Below are 22,310 nucleotides of genomic sequence, written 5' to 3'. Positions count from 1 at the left end.
TTTTTTTTTTATTTACGACAAAAGTTATCCATATATGGAAGAAAAATAAATTCTTAAAAAATATCTAATTAATATTAACTTATATTAAGACTTGAGATTAAAAAAAAAATTAAGGAGAACAAGAATATAAATAAGTACTATTATAAAATTAATAATATATATATATATTATTTTATTTTTATTTTTTAGACGGGTCAATCCGTCAATTCATCTCAAAACAAAATAAGTTGATATTTTCAAATCCACATTAAATAGTGGGTCAACCCGTCTCATCCCATTTTTTAGAGGTCGGAGCAGGTTGGCCGTTTTGTCACCTCTAACTCAAATCACTAAATTTATTTCTACAATTCTACCTCAAACGCTCGTAATAAGAGCACTAAATCGAGTGTTGCAATTGACTTAAGTTTTCTAGAAAAGAAAGCTGCTAATGTTAATGATGGTGCCAGGAAGAGAGTCAAAATGTCAATGTTTTGGGGCAAATACTTTGTTTCATAACCATAGTTTAAGGATGACGTTTTACATCTTATCAAACCCTATAATAAAAATGAAGAGCTTAATACTATTTCTTTTTCTCATGCCGAAAATAAGGGCAACTCCTTAAAAAACAGAGGTTTTAACTTATTTACATATATAACTTTTTCCCCCCCATCAAAATAGAAGAAGACATGTTTAAGGGGCATTAGCCAATCCTAGCCCCACCTATGTTAACAAGGACAAAACAACAAAAACAATTTTAAGGGGCTAATGACGAGTTTTTCCTCCGCCTTTGCTTTTTCATGCATACAAATTGGAAAGACTGCAATGTCTAATGCTAATATATATAATTTGTGGCTAACAAAAGATAATTTATATTGAGATAAATTTCCTTCTCTTAAATTTGCTTGTAATTATTGTAATATTACGTCGTGTCCGTGCCCCATCTTTGCTTATGTTATACTTATGTCTGTAACTGTACTGTAATAAGGCTAAAAAAAAATGGAAATACCAAGATTACCCTTTATTGATTTTGAGTAAAGAAATTCAGTTGCCTCCAATTCAGGAGAGCAAGGAAAACTTGAGCACACGGAGTTTTTGCTCAGCAACGAATCAGCATTCATCAACAAAGCGTAAGCGAAGAACACGGTTCGTCGCGTCTCAGACAAATCTGAGTACCATTCTCTCGAATCTTCATTCCTCATCTCATCCATTCACATTCTATCAACTTGAATCCCACGTCATTCTTCTTCACTCTTTTGTTTCCGTTTTGGTCTGCAACAACAACAACATGATCCTTCGTCGTTTTTCATTTCGATTATCGCCGTTTACGTTTTCATGAGAAGCGAGAGCTTCCATTGCACTCACTTTCATGGTTTCGCACATGGATTGGGTTCTATAGATGGATTTGCGTTGCTCCACTCAATGATGTAGCGTTTTCCACCTCAAATAGCGGTTATACTTATACCATGGCGAGGTTTATCCCTGGATTCGTATTGCCTATGCTCCTTCTAACAGGTTTGCTTCACCATTCCACTTTCTTACAGTTTCATTTTGTTGATCCTGCCATCACTCACTTTTTCTCCATGTTATTATGTAAAATGCATCTAATATTTTAAACCATACGTTTTGGATTTGAATGTTTGAGATGAATTTATGAAGGCTATATTATATTTCTCTCGTACGTGTCGTCTTTTGAACTTGACGAAAGGTACTTTATATTTTATATTGCAATTCTGTAGATTGCGTATTATATAATAGTAGCTGACTTTATATGAATTTGGCCTTCAAACGGTGCTAGTGATAACATTCAAATGATTCATATTGCCTATGTTTCTACAAGTTGTCATGAGCTCATGCCATAGTGTTTTTTAAAACTGGTTAAGTATTATTAGTTTGGTGGTTTGCTTTTTCTGAAAAATCAAAGCAACAGATTAAAATCGTATGCCTATCTATTCATGTTTGTTCTAATGGTTTTGTATACAATAATGTCACTTACACAACCCTTGTAGTTGCAACTGTGTATAATTATACAAAATACAAGCTATTCCATCTTAAGTTTGAGTGGGATCGCTTGAATTCACATGAATCCCCCTTGTACGGTTGTCCAAAGTTGTTTTCTTTTGTTTTGTCTCAACTTTCCCAATCCAAATGGAAGTTGATGCCTTTTATCTGTTTTTCGCAGCATCTATACTTAACTGGAGTTTGATATCTTTGGTTGATTTAATAGCATTCCTTCTCATTCTGTACACTGCTCCTAGAAAAGGTGAGATGCTTGCTATCAAATTATAAACACTTGGTGATACTCACTCTAAATTTACGAGTCTGTTTCTATCATTTCACCACTTGGTAGGTACTGCGTTTTTAGTATTTCAAGTGCAAATATAATTATTATCTTTTCTTCATGTGATGATCATTTTGTGAGTGTTTTTTAATTTTTATTTGGTTGCAAACAGGCCCTCGCTTCCGTCAACAACCTTTGATATCATGGTCTGTCCTTATATTATCCTCTTTGACCCTACTCTCTCATGCTATATTTCATATTGTTTTGGCTATTGAGGGGGATCAGTGGAGTACTACTGATGCTCAGTGGGCTCAGCTAATTGGATTTATAAGGTAATTGAACGTTCTCCATCTTTTGGTTTTACCCTTTTTATATTATAGAAATTTTTTCCTCAGTGTATCACCATGCAGAATACACTACAAATACTGTATGAAACGGTTTTGCAGAGTACAGTCTTGGAGGACTTTACCGATAGAGTACTTTTTGGTCATGCAAGTATTAGCAACCTTTCTTTCTCTAATTGAAATCTATGGAAATCGATTTGGTCAAGATGCATGCAGAAATTTTCATTCAGGGCATCTATGTTCTTCTGTTCTGCTGATAGGTTTGTCATAAAACTTCTCTCTTTTCCCTTAGTCTTGCTTTGATGGCTATGTTTATGGCTTCTCTCCAGTATTCTGCTCTTGATTGTTTAAAGGGAGTTACGATTACTGATATACAGAGAGACATTTTGCATTCTTGATTATTTTTAGTTTCTTTCTTTCTTGTTTTTGTCTTCTTTTTTCTGTTTTCAAGGATGATTTAACCTACCCGTATTTGTACTTGACTTTTTCTCTCTTATAATTTTTTTTTTTTTTAAATAAAGAAAAAAGTTTATTTTTTATTTTTTAAAGGATGAATATTGAAAGGTACTATCTAGTAAAACCCCAAAAAAAAAAGTTTCCTACAACTAATTTGAGATAAAGGTGATGTTAATGTTGAAATAAAGAAAAAAGTTTGTCATAAAACTAGTGTTAGAGATAATCATAATAAAAACCTTTCCTGGCCTCTTAGGATGAGTGGTTCCTTGACATGGTCTCATAATCTCAACAGCCAAGTGGTTTGGGGTTTAATCCTTGCTTTCCCGTCTATTAAAAAATTCTTTTGTTTCAACATCAACATCAACACCTTTATCCCAAATTAATTGGGATCGGTGGTAAATGAACCCAAATAAAAAATACAAAAAGGTTGAAAAAAGAAAAATAAAAGTAAAAATAAAAATAAATAAATAGAATAGTAAATATATATATATATATATACAAGTAAAAAAGAAAGGGAAAAGAAGAAGAGGGGGAAATGAAGGGGAAAATGACTAAAAAGGGACCATCTGGAACATAGGAATAACAACGGGTCTAACCCTCCACCATGCTTATAGCTTTTCTCCATTCCGTTCTAAGGCATACCGTCCGCCAATCTATATCCCACTCCATTAAATCTTGTTTTAATATCTTCCTCCTAGTAAGTTTCGGTCTACCTCTACCTTTTTTTTTGTTGAGCTCTTGGTAACAAACTTCTGTTCTTATGGGAGCATCCAGGGGCCTTCTCATTACGTGCCCAAACCACCTCAATCTATGTTCTCTCATCTTCTCAGCCACCGGTAGTTCTCCTACCTTTCGTCGAATATCTTCATTTCTTATCTTATCCGTCCTCGTATAACCACACATCCACCTTAACATCCTCATCTCTGCTACTCCCATTTTATGCTCACGTTTCCTATGTGCTGGCCAACATTCAGCTCCATATAGCATTGCAGGTCTTACTGTTGTTCTATAGAATTTTCCTTTTAACTTAAGGGGGATTTTGCGGTCACACAAAAACCCAGATGCACTACGCCATTTCATCTACCCTGTTCTGATTCTATGATTTACATCCTCATCAATCTCTCCACCTTTTTGCAAAATGGAGTCCAGTTATTTAAAAGCATCTTTCTTGGGTACCTCTTGACCACTTAGATGCACGGGATCTTGGTCTACATCTCTTACCAGAGAAAACTCACACTTCAGATACTCAGTCTTGCTCCAACTTAATGTGAATCCTTTAGATTCCAACGTGCTTCTCCACAATTCAAGTTTTCTATTAACACCGCCTTTGCTCTCATCGATAAGCACAATATCGTCTGCAAAAATCATACACCATGGCACTTCCTCTTGAATATCTTTTGTTAGTTCTTTCATAACTAAGGCAAAGAGATAAGGACTTAGAGCCGACCCTTGGTGTACACCTACCGTGATAGGGAAATAACTTGATGTTCCGTTACAAGCTTTCACACATGTAGTAGCCCCATTATACATATCCTTGATTTCCTTTACATACTTTGATGGTACCTTTTTCTTCTCCAGAACCCACCATAAAACTTTCCTTGGAACCCTATCGTATGTTTTCTCAAGATCTATGAACACCATATGTAAGTCCTTCTTTTCTCGATATCTTTCCATTAATTGTCGCATCAAGAAAATGACTTCCATGGTACATCTTCCTGGCATAAATCCAAATTGATTTACAGAAACCTTGGTATCTCTCATCAAGCGATGTTCAATAACCCTCTCCCACAACTTCATAGTATGGCTTATTAGCTTAATGCATCTATAGTTAAAACAATTCTGTAAATCTCCCTTGTTTTTGTAAATAGGCACAATCATACTTTTCCTCCATGCATCAGGCATCTTATTTGTCTAAAGAATCTTATTGAAAAGATTGGTCAACCATTTTATTGCCACATCCCCCAGGCCTCTCCACACTTCAATAGGGACACCATCAAGTCCCAAGGCTTTATTAGTCTTCATCCTCTTTAAAGCCTCCTTAACTTCATGTGTTTAATTCTGCGCACAAATCTTCTATTCAAATCATCATAAGCGTCCTCCAAGTCCACCTCACTTATATCGCCATCCCCGTTAAACAACTTGTTGAAGTAGTTCATCCATCTTTCATTTACATCTTTATCTCTCACCAAATAAAACTCTGAACAAATGGAATACTAATAACAAATTGATTTCCTTGTCTCTATGGAATAATTATAAGTGGATGTTGATTTTCGGGTTGCAGGATCTCATCTCAAGGGCTTGTGCTGCTTATTGTTGCCTGCTGTACAACTAATTGCTGGGATTAGTCATGCATCTTGGGTTTCTTTACCTTTTTTCGTCTGTAGCAGTATAGGGCTAGTTGATTGGTCTTGGACAAGCAATTATTTAGGTATTTTTCGGTAAGCTCCCCCTCCCCCCAGCAAAGAAATGGTGATAATACTGTTTTATTGTCGTAATAGGAATTAGAACTGGAATTTAAGTGGTTCACTGATTCTGGTTTTTATGAACTTGAAGGTGGTGGAGGTACCTTCTCTTTTATGCTGGCTTCAATATCATCTTGCTGTACATATATCAACTTCCTATTGAATTCCCAGAGACCTTTAGGTGGATTTTTTGCCACTTTGGGCTGTTCAAACTTTCTACAAAGTCAGAATGGTCAGAAGTTTGTTCTGGTCTTTCACTTCTACTTTTCTATATTATGGTAAGAATATATAATACTTCCATAACGTTGATCTATCGTTGGAAGAAAGGGATGATGAACTCAGTCAAGTAGTTGGCCTATATTTCTGCTATCCGTTTTTAAAATTTCCTTTAGTTTGGGTCATCAATCTTCATTTGTCCCTTTTCCAGCTATCCTGGATTAGAAGTGATCTAGTCGAAATGGAAATTGTCACATCAACAAGAGAAAGTGACTTGACCGAGCAACTTCTTCCCAAAAAGCATTCTCATTTTGTTCACGAATCCAGGTAATTAACTAGAGGCAGCATCCTTATTTGATATTTCTTTATTTTTTTTTTATTTTTTTTTCCTTTTATACGTTTTAAATAATGAAGTTATGAACTTATTGCAAATTTGCAATGATGATTGCTCGGGTTCTAATGCCTCAATATGATTTTTATTTTCCCTTCTTTATACAATAGCTCACTGGAGTTCCTATGTGGAGATGTTGCTGACAATATTATATAGATAAGATGATTTAACTTAAGATTGACACATGGTTAGGATGTAAATGTAATTTTGAAGCAGGGTCTGTAATTTTGTAGATAGTACTTATTTATTGGGTTTTACTTCTCTGTCTCAATCTTTTTTGTTTTGGGTCTCTGAAGTAGAATAATTTCAATATCTGGTAGATGAAATTTTTAAATTACTTCTCTCGATTGTCTAATAAGTTTCTCATGTAGCAATATTTTATTTCTTTAATCTCTTGGTTTGATTATTCTCTGACAGGTCTAGTGTGAGGCATATCAATTTCTTATTGCGAGGAGCTGTTTCTCGGTCATTCACCATTAACTTTTTAACATATGGTTTTCCGGTACACCTGCATATCCGTCTTTGTTTTTTTTCCCATCAGTAAATCATTTAATTGCTTAAATCCTAAGCAAAATTCGTCTCCAATGTTTGGTATGACATATTCAACTATGAGTCACAAGAATTGTTCTCAACAAAAATAGGAACTCATTCGTTTTTTTGGTATGTAAAGAATTGGTAAGTAGGGTGAGAAAATTAAATCAGTATTTTGTAAAGAATCAATTCAACTCAAAAGCTTAAGCTTAAGTTGGTGGGCGAGGCTACATTAATGGTTTCATATTTCTCTAACATATTTATCATTCATTTATATTTTACACTTAGCTGATTTAGAACCATGACCTCATCCCCCATCATTTATTCTCAAAGAAGAAATGGAGCATTAGATCTAAATTGCCAGTGCGTCCAATGCAACCATTTATTTGGCCATATCAGGATATGTCAAGGATGATAGGAAGAGGATGCAAAGTCATAATCACCTTGTCTTTTTTCTGATGTGACTATCACCAGTTAATATTGTCACTTTTGAATTATGAGGTCATGCTGAGAGTTGAAAATTACTTTCAATCATTGAAGATATATATATTGGACATTCTGATATAAACACATGAACATGCAAAACTCTTCATAATATCATAGATCAGATTGAGCCTATTATTTAGTGTTAGATATATATTGGACATTCTGATATAAACACATGAACATGCAAAACTCTTCATAAATCATAGATCAAATTGAGCCTATTATTTAGTGTTCCCTTGTGAACCGCCCTCGTTCATTGCAACCCTTGACACATACAGAATGTTTATAAGTCAATTAATTGGATTAATATGTGCACCTTACAGATTTCCTTGCTGGCTCTATCATTATGGAGTTTCCACTTTGCAAGTCTGTGCTCATTTGGATTGCTTGCTTATGTGGGATACATCTTTTATGCCTTCCCTTCCATGTTTCGGTTACACCAATTGAACGGCGTGCTTCTTGTTTTCATTCTCGTTTGGGCAGCTAGCACATATATCTTCAATGTAGCATTCACTGTCTCCAAAAACAAATTATGGAAGGTACATATGCTAGAGGCTTTGGGAAATCCTACGATTATATTAAAATATTTTTTGTTAACATCTTCTGTTAATTGCAGGAGATGGAGATATGGGAAACTATAGGCTTGTGGCATTACCCTATCCCAGGATACTATTTGCTTGCTCAATTTGGTCTTGGTTTTCTTGTTGCTATGTGTAATCTTGTGACCGGTTCAGTGTTATTGTGCATTACTGATCAAGGACAATTAAAAGCTGATGAATCTGTAGTGGAAGGTGGGAGAACTAGATGGTCTGAGAAGACAATGTTTGCTACTGTGTGGAGTCATAATTTTCCTTTGCTTACCATATACTTCTTGTTATGATGCATATGAATCTCATGGTTAAATTCACTTAATTTCCACGACTTCATGAAACAATTGCTTATGTAGGTGCATAACATTTGGCTGTTTTATTTTGCAAAAATTTAATCATGTCTTACTGACTTTGGATGAATGAAATCCATTAATGAAAAACAGTAAAATTCGATGCCTGCTGTCACTTTCAGAATATTGGTTTCACAAAGGAATCAGCAAGAAATTATGATTTGCACATTTATGGAAAGATTTATTTAGCTTATCCGGTGTATGCTTTATAGCATCTGTGAGTGTGACACAGCTTTTCTTTGAAATATAGCATCTTGTTCAATTTATATCTCACACCTTTGGGGAAAAATATAAGTTTTCACACAGGTTTGCCTTTTCTTTGGTACCTTGTCCATGTGAAGCCATACCAGCATGTGCTGCTAATTTTTGCCTTTTGAAAACATCACTTCTAGGACACAAAACATGTTTATATCTCAGCAGATTGTTTCTCTAATATATATATATATATATATATGGGGAAAGTACTTCTTATGTGACTGCAGAAGGGAAAAAGTGCAGCAACACAGGATACGTGTCCGAATCCTGGTTTTTTTTTTTTTGATAGAATCCGCACGTATATCCTAGTGTTAAAAATTTGCTGCAACTTTTCTCATCAGCAGTCACATGAGAAGCGACGGACCCTATATATATATATATATATATATATATATATATATATATATATATATAAAAAATCTTTTACTGTGCTTGGGACAAAAAGTCTTATTGTCCTTTTGTTTTGTTTGTGGAATCTCTAGATGAAGAAGAGACTACAGTATTAGTTGTGGCAACAATAGCATGGGGACTGCGCAAGTGCTCACATGCTGTTGTACTGATATTGATATTTCTTATTGCGATAAGGCCTGGTCTCATTCATGCGGTTTATAGTAAGTTCAATGGCTAACAGTTCCCTCCTTTGTTATTATATATTTGTTTATTAATATACTGTTAATAAGCAATTGTTCTTATTTGTATTTTCTGAAAGCATAAGACGTCGGTCGACTCTTCACCATTTTTTGTAGGAATTAAGGTTTGATCCTGTTTAAATATCAAGTTTTTAAATCAATTGGAAAACACGAGTTACTATAGTGAGGTGGCAATTTCTTGTTTACTTAATATTGTACATTACTCTGACTGTTGATCAAATTTAAACTTTCTTCGAAATTGTCTTTAGAATTGTTTGAGTGCAGTAGCAGTATTCCTAATTTACTAACGCTGCTTTTCTGCATGCAGTGATTTTCTTTTTAATTTATCTATTAAGCCACGCAATCAATTGTAAATTACGCCAAGCTATTATCCTTTTATGCGAAGCACAGTTTGCACTTCAGTTCATTCTTCAACTTGATCTGATCTCCAAAACTTTGGATCAGAAGGGTTCGTATGTTTTACAAATTCTCTCACAATTAGGTAAATATTTTTTTTTACGTAAGAATAAACTTTTGTTATGCCTATGTACTAACATCGATGAATCCAAATAAAAAGCAAGAAAATACTGAGGGAAAATTAAAAAAAGAAAAGAAAAATGATGACAATAATAATAATGATAAATAAATAAAAACAAAATAAAATAAATAAGAGAGAACAACAAAATAAAGGAAAAAAATAAATGAGAGAAAAAGTAAATTAGACAAGAAAATAAATAAATAGGACTGAAAAGGAAAAGTAAATTATGCCTATGTAGAATGTACCCAAAAAAATTAAAAAAATTGGACATCTATTTGCACTTTTCTGGTGCAAATGTTAACTTTTTGTTGCCTTCAACAAAGTCATTCCATTTAGTTATATTATCATTCTTCATGTGAATGTTGCAGGCCTGCTTAATCATATCTATTCAGTGGATTTCTTCAAAATATCGATTCTTGCTTGCTTCTGTGCAATTCACAATCATGGGCTTCAAACACTCCTTTTATTTTCAGCTATTGTACGGCATACATCTTGCCGTCCAGTTGGGTTCAGCATCTTGAGAGCTTGCTTGAACAAACCTGTTCGTTTATCAGGTTATAGTCCAAGATCTAGTGAGAGCCAAGAAACTCATGGTACAACTCTAGTAAATATTGACTATGGCCAAGGATATCCATATCATTATTATATTTTGCTAAATAAATTTCTTATTGTCTTAAGATTCATACCTATCTTTCTGTTATTTAATTGGTTTAAGCTACATATTTAGCCAAAAGTGTTCCAAATCTGGATGAAAATATTCTAACCAGTCTATTTAATTATTCAGAGAGGAAGACGATATCCTATTTGAACATCATAAGACAGAATTTCCTTTCTGTTTATCGGTCATGTGGAAAATACATTGCCTTTCTGACAGTTCTCCTCAGTGTGTACCTTTGCACACCCAACTATGCTTCATTTGGTTACTTATTCTTTCTCCTACTGTGGATAAGTGGAAGACAACTTGCGGGCAAAACAAGAAAGCATCTTTGGTATCCTATGAAAGTTTATGCTGTAATGGTGTTTGTTTCCATTTACAGCATTGGGGTCTTTTCCAGCTCAGAGATGTGGTTTCCCAGGATCATTGATCTTCAAACGCTATTTGGCTATAACCCAGCAGCTTCAATGTTGCAAAACATTTGGGAATCCTTGGCTGTACTGGTTGTGATGCAGCTATACAGTTATGAAAGGAGGCAGAGCAAAAGTTCTGGATCAAGTGACTATGATGCACCAGAAATAGGACCGTTTGCTTTTACCAGACGTCTTCTGGTTCGACATACTGAGAAAATATTATCTCTTGCTTTGTTTTACGCATCATTATCACCTATAAGTGCATTCGGTTTTCTGTATCTTCTTGGTTTAATTAATTGTTCAAGATTACCAAAGTCTTCTCAGATCCCTGCAAAAGTATTTCTAGTTTATTCAGGACTTCTTATAATGGTTGAATATCTCTTCCAGATGTGGGGAGATCAGGCTGAGATGTTCCCTGGTCAAGAACACTCCCAATTATCCTTATTTATGGGTTTACAGTTGTATAAACCTGGTTTTAAAGGTCTAGAGTCAGGGTTGAGGGGAAAGGTTGTGGTTATTATAGCATGCATACTTCAATACAATGTTTTTCGTTGGTTGGAGAAGATGCATCATGTTAGTGGAAACGGAAGAACATGGAATGAGCTTTGTCCTCTTTTCAATCTAGTAGAAGTTCCAAATGAAACTATTGCCTGCACCCCACAAAGCAAACAATCGGAAAATCCCACTTCACCAACAATTAAAAGAGGTGTAAGAAGTCGTTCATGGCCAACAGTTAATTCTGCATTATCCCAAGAGCCGGATTCAGGACTTGAAAGAGAAAGTGCCAAAAAGTTTCGACATTTTCATTTTTGGGAGAGTTCCAAGGATAGCTTTAAGTGGAATAGAAAACGGATTCTTTTCTTGAGAAAAGAGAGGTTCGAGATGCAGAAGACTGTTTTAAAAGTATCTTTGAAGTTCTGGATAGAGAATATGTTCAATTTGTTTGGTCTTGAAATCAACATGATTGTTTTGCTTCTTGCTAGCTTTGCTGTGTTGAATGCCATCTCATTACTCTATATAGCATCACTTGCTGCTTGTGTTCTTCTACATCGGCTACTTATTAAAAAATTATGGCCTGTTTTTGTTTTTCTATTTGCTTCTATCATCACTGTTGAATACGTGGCTATCTGGATGCACCTTGCTTTTACGAACCAACAGATTGAAGAACAAGTACCATGCCATGATTGTTGGAGAGTATCAGATATATATTTTAGCTACTGCAAAAAGTGTTGGCTAGGTATCTCTCCATTAATGTGTGCGTGTGTGTGTTCAGATAGTTGGTATCAGGTACCTACCTTGTCGGTAATGTCTAACATGTACAACTAACCCAAAGCCTCTTTTGACATAGAGAATGTTTATAACTCAGGACTCGATAATTGTAGCATTTTTTATGTGATAACTTTTTGTGAAGAACTTTGGGATACACCACCACAAAAGCTAGCTCAAAGGGTGGGAGTGTCCAAGACCTTATAAACTCCACATTAGTTGCACATACAACCAATGTGGGACTATATATCTCAATATGCCCCCTCACACGAGAGCCCATTGGGCTTGAAGAGTGGACAATGCAACAGGCCCAGCCTACCTGTGCTAAGAAACGCCACAATAGAAGATGGGGGGCGGCGAAACTTTGATACCATGTAAAGAACCTTGGGATACACCACCCCAAAAGCTAGCTCAAAGGGTGGGAGTGCCCAAGACCGTATAAACTCCACATTAGTTGCACATACAACCAATGTGAGATTATATATCTCAATACTTTTTCCAAATAATTTATGTTAAATGTCGTTGCTGCAGGAATTATTGTTGATGATCCTCGTATGCTTATTAGCTATTATGGGGTTTTCATGTTTTCATGTTTCAAATTCCGTGCTGACCAGTCATCTAGTCTCACTGGATTAGAGCTGTATCAAAAAATACTCTCTCAATGGAAGTCCGCGTCTGTACTAAGTGATCTTTCATTTGAAACAAAGGGATACTGGACATTTCTTGACCACCTGAGGCTTTACGGTTACTGTCACTTGCTAGATTTTGTTCTTTCATTGATTTTGATTACCGGAACTCTTGAATATGACATTCTACATCTTGGCTACCTTGGTTTTGCTCTGATTTTCTTCCGAATGAGGCTAAAAATACTGAAGCAGGGAAATAAAATTTTTAGATTCTTGAGGATGTACAATTTTGTCCTTATTGTCTTTTCTCTTGCATATCAATCTCCTTTTGTTGGTGATTTGTGTGCGATCAAACGCGGTTCAATAGAATGCATCAATGAATTGGTTGGATTTCACAAATATGATTATGGGTTTCGAATTACATCAAGATCAGCATTTGTAGAAATCATCATATTCCTGTTGGTAGCACTACAGTCATACATGTTTTCATTTCCAGAGTTTGATTATGTTTCAAAATATCTCGAGAAAGAGCAGATTGGAGCTATACTGCGGCAGCAGGAGAAGAAAGCTGCTTGGAAGACAGCTCAGTTGCGGCACATACGTAAAGCTGAAGAGCTGAAGCATCTCCGGAGTTTGCAGGTAGAAAAAATGAAATCAGAGATGCTAAACCTTCAAAACCAGCTTCATAATATGAGCACTGATGCAAACTGTAGTAATGCTTCCCTCGAAATTGATGGCCTGCGAGAGAGGGGAAACTCTTCCCTAGATTTTCATGGGGGAAATGACTTCAGGAAGCAAGATCTTGATATAAGAAGTACTGCGTCAATTGGCCCCTTTCATGGGAATCAATCTCATTTGAGTGAAAAATCTGTAACTTCATTGGTACCAGAATGTTGGAACCATCCAATGGATTCTCATCATGGAATTGTTCAGGTAAAGGAAAGAATTAAAAGCAATGATTTTTGGGATTTAGAAAATAGGAATCGTTATAAACTTCCAGTCAGGAAAAATGCTTTAGTTTCAGCTATACATTTCATAGGGAATGGAGTATCTCAAGTGCAGTCTCTTGGAAATATGGCAGTTAACAATCTAATGAACTATCTGAAGATAGAAAATGAAGAACTAGAATCAACTAAAGATTCTTCTGAGGATGAGGAATACTATGAGATTGAGAATCAGAATATGGGTGCAGAACCTCTGGAACCTACATTTTCCACACACTCTGTTTATGAGCATACTGTGCCTGATACTGCTTGCCTCCAAATTGGTATTATTTTCCGTTACATGTGGTCCCGAATGAGGTCGAATAATGATGTGGTTTGCTATTGCTGCTTTATTCTAATATATCTATGGCACTTCAGTTTGCTTTCTGTGGTCTACCTTGCAGCTCTCTACTTATATGCTCTCTGTCAAAATACTGGTCCCAGTTACATATTCTGGGTTATTATGCTAATTTATACGGAGGTGTGCATTTTGCTTCAGTACTTGTATCAAATCATCATTCAACACACTGCGTTTGAATTCCGTGTGAGCTTACTTCAAGAATTAGGATTTCCTGCAAAAAAAACAACATCGTCTTTTGTGACAAGCAACTTACCTTTTTTCCTGATATACATATTCACTCTTTTGCAAACCTCCATAACCGTGAAGGATGGTGGTTGGACAATTACTGCTGATCTCAGCTTTTGTAAGAGAAGAAATCAGAGCTACATAGAGGATGTAAAATGCTCCACCTGCCAAGAGAGATTACAGAGATTATTTTTACCCCTGAAAAATATACTGAAAGTGTTGATCAGAAGCCTCTGTAGATACTGGAAATCATTAACATGGGGTGCAGAAACTCCCCCTTACTTTGTACAGCTTTCTATGGAAGTTAACTCGTGGCCTAAAGAGGGAATTCAGCCAAAGAGAATTGAATCCAGAATAAATAAGTTGCTGAAGATCTTGCATTATCGGAGATGCAAAGAGGAGAACCTTTTTAATTTGCACTCAGCAAGTAGGATTCGTATACAGAGCATTGAAAAAAGTGAAGAGAATGAAAACTTGTGTTTTGTTGTTTTAGAGGTGTTATTTGCCTCCCCTCCAATTGAATTTACTGCTGAAGAACGGTACAGATCATTAACTCCAGCATCAGATGTATCCAATGAGATTCGAAAAGCCCAACATGTTGGTATTTTTAAAGAAATAGGGTTTCCATATCGAATACTTTCCGTCATTGGTGGTGGAAAAAGGGAAATTGATCTGTATGCCTACATCTTTGGAGCTGATTTGGCTGTTTTCTTCTTAGTCGCCATTTTTTATGAATCAATTATGAAAGCTAACAGTGAGTTTCTTGAAGTCTATCAGCTTGAAGATCAGTTCCCAGAAGATTTTGTATTAGTTCTCATGGTAATTTTTTTTATTTCCCAATGTATGATATTGATGCCTTATTTGTGTCACACATATTATAGCTTCAATACTAAGATGCTGGTGGCTGATCATTCTGCTTGAGGAAACTTACCGTTTATGTTAGAATGCACTTATAAATTCATTAGTTCAAAGTTCATTAATTTTCAATTATTTAATGAGAAACTTTATTGCAGAACGTGATCATAGATTCAAAATATAGAATTGGGGAAAATATTTGGTAAATTTAGCCTCAATTATTCAATGACAGAAAACATTCAAAGACATCGAGTGATTAAAAGAGGCACTTAACATGTTCTGGAGTTGTCTAGAGAAAAGGATATATTCCACTCACTCATATATTGGGTTTAGAATCCCCCCACCCCCCCAAAAAAGGCAATAAAACGTACGAGTACAAGCCAGTACAAATTTCTTTTCTTCCAATGGTTTATAGGAATCGCATTGATATATTTTCAGAACTTCATTAGCTGCTTTCTGTGCCAAACTGATTCAATTTGTTTTGTTTAAGTTGACACAAGTTTAATATATTCCACTGCTTGACCGTTAGACCAATGCAAGTCAACATTTTGAATTTGTCATGTTGATAGTAAATTCATATGTCTGGCTTACTCAGCAAAAGAATTTTGTCTTGCAGGTTATCTTTTTCTTGATCGTGCTAGATCGTATTATATACCTCTGTTCATTTGCAACAGGAAAAGTTATTTTCTATTTATTCAACCTTGTTCTTTTCACGTATTCAGTCACAAAATATGCCTGGGACATGGATCCTTTGCACAGATATTCTGGAAGAGTAGCACTTCGTGCCATTTATCTCACAAAAGCAATTTCTCTGGTTTTACAAGCCACACAACTTCATTTTGGGATTCCACACAAAAGTACTTTGTACAGGCAGTTTTTGACCAGTAGTGTTTCACGAATTAATTTTTTGGGTTTTCGACTATATCGCGCTCTACCTTTCCTTTATGAATTAAGATGTGTGCTAGATTGGTCTTGCACGACAACATCTTTGACTATGTACGACTGGCTGAAGGTATGTCCTCGACAGTCTCCATATTGTTTCTTCATGATAATTTTATTTCTGCTGCTAAGGCTGTGATTTTTGCGAATGCTATTGGCACACATATTTATGTAGGATTTCTTGAATCCTTAGTGTAATATTTGGTTATCATTAATTTTCTTGATTGATCATCTGATGAAAATCTGGAAATGTCATTTTGAATCAATAAAGCCAGGAGTCTTGTATCAATTACAATGGTAAATAGTACTGACTACTGATAGTCTGTCGGCAAAATCATTTACTCTATCCATCTCTCATCAGTATATGACATAATGTTTAACTCTCATTAACCTGTAATGAACGTAAAGGTTTTATTTTATAAAAGAAATTAGAAAGAGGACCAAAACATGCCACTGAAAGACTTTATTACTGAGACAAAGATGAGCTATTGGTTAACCAAACAATTGTTTGGGAAGCACCAAAGAAAAAGATAAGAAGTCATTAAATATAAACAGCTACAGATGTACAACATCAAAATCAGAAGATGGATACTGCTAGTTGAGTATCAGAGACTGCAAGGTCTTCTAAATCTGAAGAGTCAGCAATCTCAACAATTTTTACCTTAATAATGCCCATAGGTTCATTAAACGATTGATTTTCATTACTGGTTTTGTGAACACAAAATTAAATTGTTCCTCTCTTCCATGTAAGTATGTATGTCACTGATTTTTATACGACTTGAGCATTTCAGCATCAAAGAAATTTTCTTAGTACGCAAGAATTGTACTATCATGGGTCTTCTGTACTGTCTTTTCTTAGATTTTGTAAATAAACAGTCATAGCGTTGGGCTTTTGAAAGTTAAAGCAATATCTTATAATGGTCGATGTTGATTAATAGTTATCACAAACATTCAGTTGAACTAAAAGGTTGGATATTAATGGCCAATTAGTATTCCAGCAAATGACTCTTTTCATTCAATGACTTAGATTCATAAACTCGTATAAAATATACATGCAGACTTAGTATTTTTAGTTACTTTGCATTTCCTTTGCTAGCAGCCTAGAACTGTAAGGTAGCGTGCATTCCTTTCCCCATTTATCTGATTTTAACAATTTAACTTCCTTTCTAGTTGGAAGATATTCATGCGAGCTTGTTTCTTGTCAAATGCGATGTGGATTTGAATAGAGCCAGCCATCAACATGGACAAAAGCAAACAAAAATGACGAAGTTCTGCAATGGGATATGTTTATTCTTTGTGTTATTGTGTGTCATGTGGGCTCCAATGCTGGTAAGAATAAAAATTTCCAATTATTATTACTTGAATGAAAAAGAACTTAATGTTATTTCTGAATTTTTACCATTTCATTACAATATATAGATTTGGCTAAATAATTACTAAACTAAAATAAACAGAATCAACCTCCAAGGATAGCTCAGTTGTCAACTGAGTGCCCAAGGGTTTACTTTGATCAGGGGTTCAAACCTTGACCAAAGCAAATTCTTGGAACTCTTTGGGGGCCAGAGGGAAACTGCCTCCCTCTCAAAGGAGATTAGTCTCACCCTTCCTCCAGTGACAGTGGTCCAACGCATTCTCTGTACCAATGAGGAGCTAGTTTTAGAGGCCCTACTCCGATGACAAAGTGGCTGAAGGATGTTATGTGGGGATATAAACCCAATCGATAGTAACTATTAAATTTTTCATTGACAAATTAATTTACAACAATTATAAAGAATATCATGCTTTTCTTAGCAGTTAGGAATGTCATGTTTTAATGGATGTGGGACTGATACAACACTATTTGTTTTAAATAAAAAACTCCAATTATGAATCTTATTTTATCTAATTCTGAAACCCTTTTCCACAACTCATGAAATAATAAATAAAATATTATGGCAATGACTTCGTTTGAAATATTAGATGAAGAAAATATCTTTTTTGTGCTAGTAAACCCAAGAAAGATAAGAATATATTTTCAATTTAAAGAAGCAATTTGCTTTAATACTTTTCCAATTTGAAGAGGTAATTTGCTTTTATAACTTACTTTCAAAGAACTGAAATAAATAATTTGTTCTTTCATTGCTTTTGCATAAACATTTTAGGTCCTTTTGGGATGAATAGAAACAGTAAAAATTCAGCAGCACAGCTTCTCTTACCCGAATCACTGTGATGGCCTAAAGTGCCTGCTGAGTACGCTTAGCTCAACTATTAAATATCTCAAGTTGGGTTGTTTGCTCCACTTCTATCATTACTTTTTGATAGGGAGGAGTCATACTTTTCCTAGATTTGATAAACGTATTCAATTCCTATACTAGAACGCCAGCCCAAAATATCCTTCATAAAGTACTAGGCAGAGTTGATACAATGTAGCTAGACTAATATCAGGCCTTGAAAATCTTAACTTTGGAGGAGGGAGAGGGGAAGGAGGGTGGGTATAACAATCATGGGAAGCAATATATGGCCGATATCTTCGCTGCTTCCAGATACAAATGACATTTACGGACTGCTAATGTTTCTTTTCTGGGAGCGATGTTACGCTCAACGCTTCAAACTAGATAATATTGTTTAAAACTCTATTGATTGTCGCTATGCAATTGTACATATTTCAAATACCTTACTTCATCTGCCTTTCTGACATTTTTCTGAAAAAGCTCAAGGCTGTTGAATGCTGCTTACACATTTTTTCAGATAAACTTTAGAGTCTAGATTAAAATAATATTGGAGGCAATTTTTTTTTTTTCAAAATTATTTCATGAACTATCACTGCACCATTTCTCTAAAAGTATATTTTCTGGACAGATGTACAGCAGCGGTAACCCAACAAACATTGCGAACCCGATCAAAGATGCTAGTGCTCGGGTTGATATAAAGACATTAAGTGGAAGGTTGACATTGTTTGAGACTACTTTGTGCGAGAAGATATCTTGGGAAAAGCTTGAAGCGCGCACAACTTTGGATCCTCAGGGCTACCTTAGCGCATATGATGAGAAAGACATTCAATTAATTTGCTGCCAATCAGATGCAAGTACATTGTGGCTTGTTCCACCTGTTGTGCAGGCCAGATTTTTAAAGTCCCTTAGCTGGAACATGGACATTACCTTTTCCTGGGAATTTACCAGAGATAGGCCAAAAGGAAAGGAAGTAGTGAAGTATGAATTAACCATACAGGACCAGGATCTTCCCGAATCTTCAGAAGTGACTAAAGTTTTCAATGGTACTTCCAATAGCTTCACAGTATTCAATATTTACCCTAGATATTTTCGGGTCACAGGCTCTGGGGATGTGCGGTTTCTTGAACAGTCGGTATGTCTGTTTAACTTATAATGTACCTTAAGACGAAAAAAATGTATCTAATATAAAACCAAAAAATTTCACCGAATTTTATTCAGTTGGACTGCTATATTCATTCACTAGCTATGGCTCGGATCATAATGGCCATAAGGTCTTTGCAGGTGGAGCTGGTTAGTGGTGATCTTGTTCTGAACCGCGGGGATCCAGAGTGGTGGTCTTTTTATGATATTGACATCTCAGATGTACATGGATGTGGGAAATTCCCAGGACCGATGGCTATAGTTGTATCAGAAGAAACCCCTCGTAAGCTCAATTGAAACTTTATTGCAGTTACCTATTTCGTTCATAGTCTGTGTACGAGTCGAGGCAGACCATTGTTTCCCCTCATATTTGATTAATACCTTCACTAATACAAAATTATCTACTCTCGCTGCTTTAGAGGGCATTCTCGGTGAAACTCTCAGCAAGTTCAGCATCTGGGGACTGTACATTACCTTTGTACTTGCTGTTGGACGTTTTATCAGATTACAATGTTCTGACTTGCGAATGAGAATTCCTTTTGAGAACCTTCCTTCTTGTGACAGGTGCTCGAGCAATTATATCTATCCTTCTGATGAATGTTCACATATGGGCTTACTTCTGTTTTATTGGGGAATTAAACGAAGTGGGTGCCAATGGTTTCGATAAGTCTAAATAATGTGTTTATTGATGCAGATTGATGGCAATATGTGAAGATATATATGCTGCAAGAGCAACAGGAGAGCTTGAAGTGGAAGAGGCTCTGTATTGGACGCTTGTTAAAATCTACCGATCTCCGCACATGCTGTTAGAGTATACTCAGGCTGAATAAATTCTCGGAAGAGTTGGAAGATATTGAGTCTCCTGCTGCATCGTCTTGCAGAATTATTGATAATTGAGCATGATCTAATTCTTGGTTTCCATTGGAAACGCAAAGCAGGAAGGCCACATGTAAAGGCTGCTCAACTCATGAATCTCGAGTTCTTTTACTGTTTGGAGCCAGTCACACAGAGAATCAAGAGTTCACACGGATTCTATCGGCGATATTTTGGGTGTGGTCCACTGATATTGATTCTGGGAAATTGCATGCTCTGTTCAAGAGTAGGTTGAGGCAGCATACACACTTCAACAGCTGATAAGGAATTAGGATTAATGTAAATTTTTGGGTGATTCCGAAACTACATTCTTACATTTTAGATTATGTTATTTCCTCGGGGAAAAAAAAAACATCAACAGATATCGCAAAAATTTGATTATATACATTCCTTTTTTTCTCTCTCTCTCGCTTTTGCTTATATCCATCAGTAGATGAACCTTAACTTTTGTGTGATATGTGCAAAAATAGATAATATAGAAGAATCAATATAATGTCACTTCATAAATGCATAACGAAGTTTCCTGCTTCTACTCAATTAGTTTTGGACATTGGATGACAAGGAGATGGGGTTTTGATTACTTACCGGCGTTTGGTACAAGAATTTTTTTGTACATTTCCAAAAAAAGGCATTGAGAATCCTATTTATTCATATTTAGTACAAGAGTTTTTTTTTTTAAATTCTCAGAAAAATAATATTGGAAATCTTATTTATGCATATTTGATACCAGAATTGTGACATTTTTTTTGAGAATATGATTTTTTCGGGATTTTTATTTGTGAATATTTTTTAAAGCAAAATTCCATTCAAGAACACCACCTCGAAGTGGTATTCTTTTCTTGGATTCTTGAGAGATGAGAAAATATTTTGGCCTCTACGCCACTAGTGCGGTGATGGCGCTAGTAGCGCTAAGTCTTCAAACAATATTTTCTTCTTGCGCCAATAGCGCAGTGAAGTGCCACTAGCACTGACAGTGCAGTTTTTAAAATTACCATACATTTTCAATAATATTTAACACTCAATCAAACATAGAATTAGAAAATTTGAACCAATATTCTTGATAATATTTTGGCTCCTACCAAATAACTTATTGATCACATTTTCAAGAAATTCATTTTCTCACAATATTCCTGTTAATCGTGATTCCCAGTCATAAAATCTTTTTTTCTATCAAATACCCCTCATGCATTCACACTCGGCTACCCTCCTCCTCCCTTGACCTCCATCTCCTTGGTCACACCTTAGGGTGGGAATCTAGCATCCAAAAAATCAAATTAACTCCACCTAGCTGCTCTTAATGAATACGTATAATGCCCTATTTGACCTTTTAAGTGGTTTGAACTTTAAATTTTTTTATTTCTTTTTGGATTTCTTCCCCGATAATCCCATAGGGTATCTTACAGATTAATCTGAAATTTGGGATGAGTCCAGGATTAAAGTTTAGAATTTCTTCCAAAGATAATATTTAAGAGGATCAAACACATACTTTTATTATCACATGCTTAACTCTCATATACCAAATGAACTACTATTATTTAATTTTTGAACTTCATTAGTTTTAATGTCTTACTGAAAGAATTTTACTGACTTTGAGATTAAAGTAACCTTTCATATTTTTAAGAGCTTGACATCTAGTAGCTGATTTATCCTTTAAAAAGTAAAAAGTAAACAGCTACTCCAAGACGACTAATGCTAGATTCATCCTCCAACGCATACATGGACGTACCAAAAAATAATAATAATAATAATAATAATCTACAATTCAAACAAATATTTATGTTTCTACATTGTTTTATTACATCCGAATTCATATCAAAGGCATATCAACATTTTTTTTTCATAAATTGGACATCTGATTCAATGACTACTTGAATTATATAATCACGAATCTAAAGGGATTATAAAAAACAGTTACTATGGAATGTATAAACTATAAAGTAATTGATAAGAATGGTATGACGGAGCCCAAAATCTTTACAAGCATTTTTTTATTAATGGGTCAAACGACAAATCATTATAAGTGAGTCAACATCACATTTTAACCAAAAACCTTAAAGTTGTAAGTCTACTGATTTTTTTACACTTATATGATCCTCATTTAGTTTATGTCTTGACAATGTGAGATTTCACACCACTTTTCACACTTGAATATTTTTAACATCCTCCTTTCAAGTGTGAGGCCCAACATCATGCTCCCTCTTAAAGGCAACTTTTGTGAAAGTTTCTCCTCTTCAAGCATTAGAGTCACACTAGCCTTCT

The 22,310-nt window shown here is 35.2% G+C and overlaps 1 protein-coding gene across 1 annotated transcript; it reads left to right on the top strand.

The window, feature by feature from the left end:
* The first annotated feature begins 1,442 nt into the window (after positions 1-1,442).
* Positions 1,443-20,498, top strand: LOC133293840 (piezo-type mechanosensitive ion channel homolog). Its single transcript, XM_061492453.1, has 21 exons — positions 1,443-1,491; positions 2,159-2,239; positions 2,430-2,589; positions 2,704-2,861; positions 5,339-5,495; positions 5,611-5,797; positions 5,947-6,062; positions 6,544-6,628; positions 7,467-7,682; positions 7,760-7,934; positions 8,821-8,949; positions 9,296-9,469; positions 9,874-10,098; positions 10,290-11,810; positions 12,371-14,853; positions 15,506-15,901; positions 16,999-17,157; positions 18,667-19,170; positions 19,320-19,461; positions 19,598-19,742; positions 19,873-20,498. Exons 1-21 carry the CDS (start codon positions 1,443-1,445, stop codon positions 20,006-20,008), a joined length of 7,398 nt encoding a protein of 2,465 aa, XP_061348437.1. The 3' UTR covers positions 20,009-20,498.
* Positions 20,499-22,310: the final 1,812 nt, after the last annotated feature.

Source organism: Gastrolobium bilobum, unplaced genomic scaffold (assembly GCF_033153095.1).
Source record: "Gastrolobium bilobum isolate Gb01-03AN ecotype WA unplaced genomic scaffold, APGP_CSIRO_Gbil_v1 utg4431, whole genome shotgun sequence".
NCBI lineage: Eukaryota > Viridiplantae > Streptophyta > Magnoliopsida > Fabales > Fabaceae > Gastrolobium > Gastrolobium bilobum.
The sequence above is the reverse complement of the archived record's forward strand: the minus strand, read 5'-3'. Positions and strand labels throughout refer to the sequence as shown.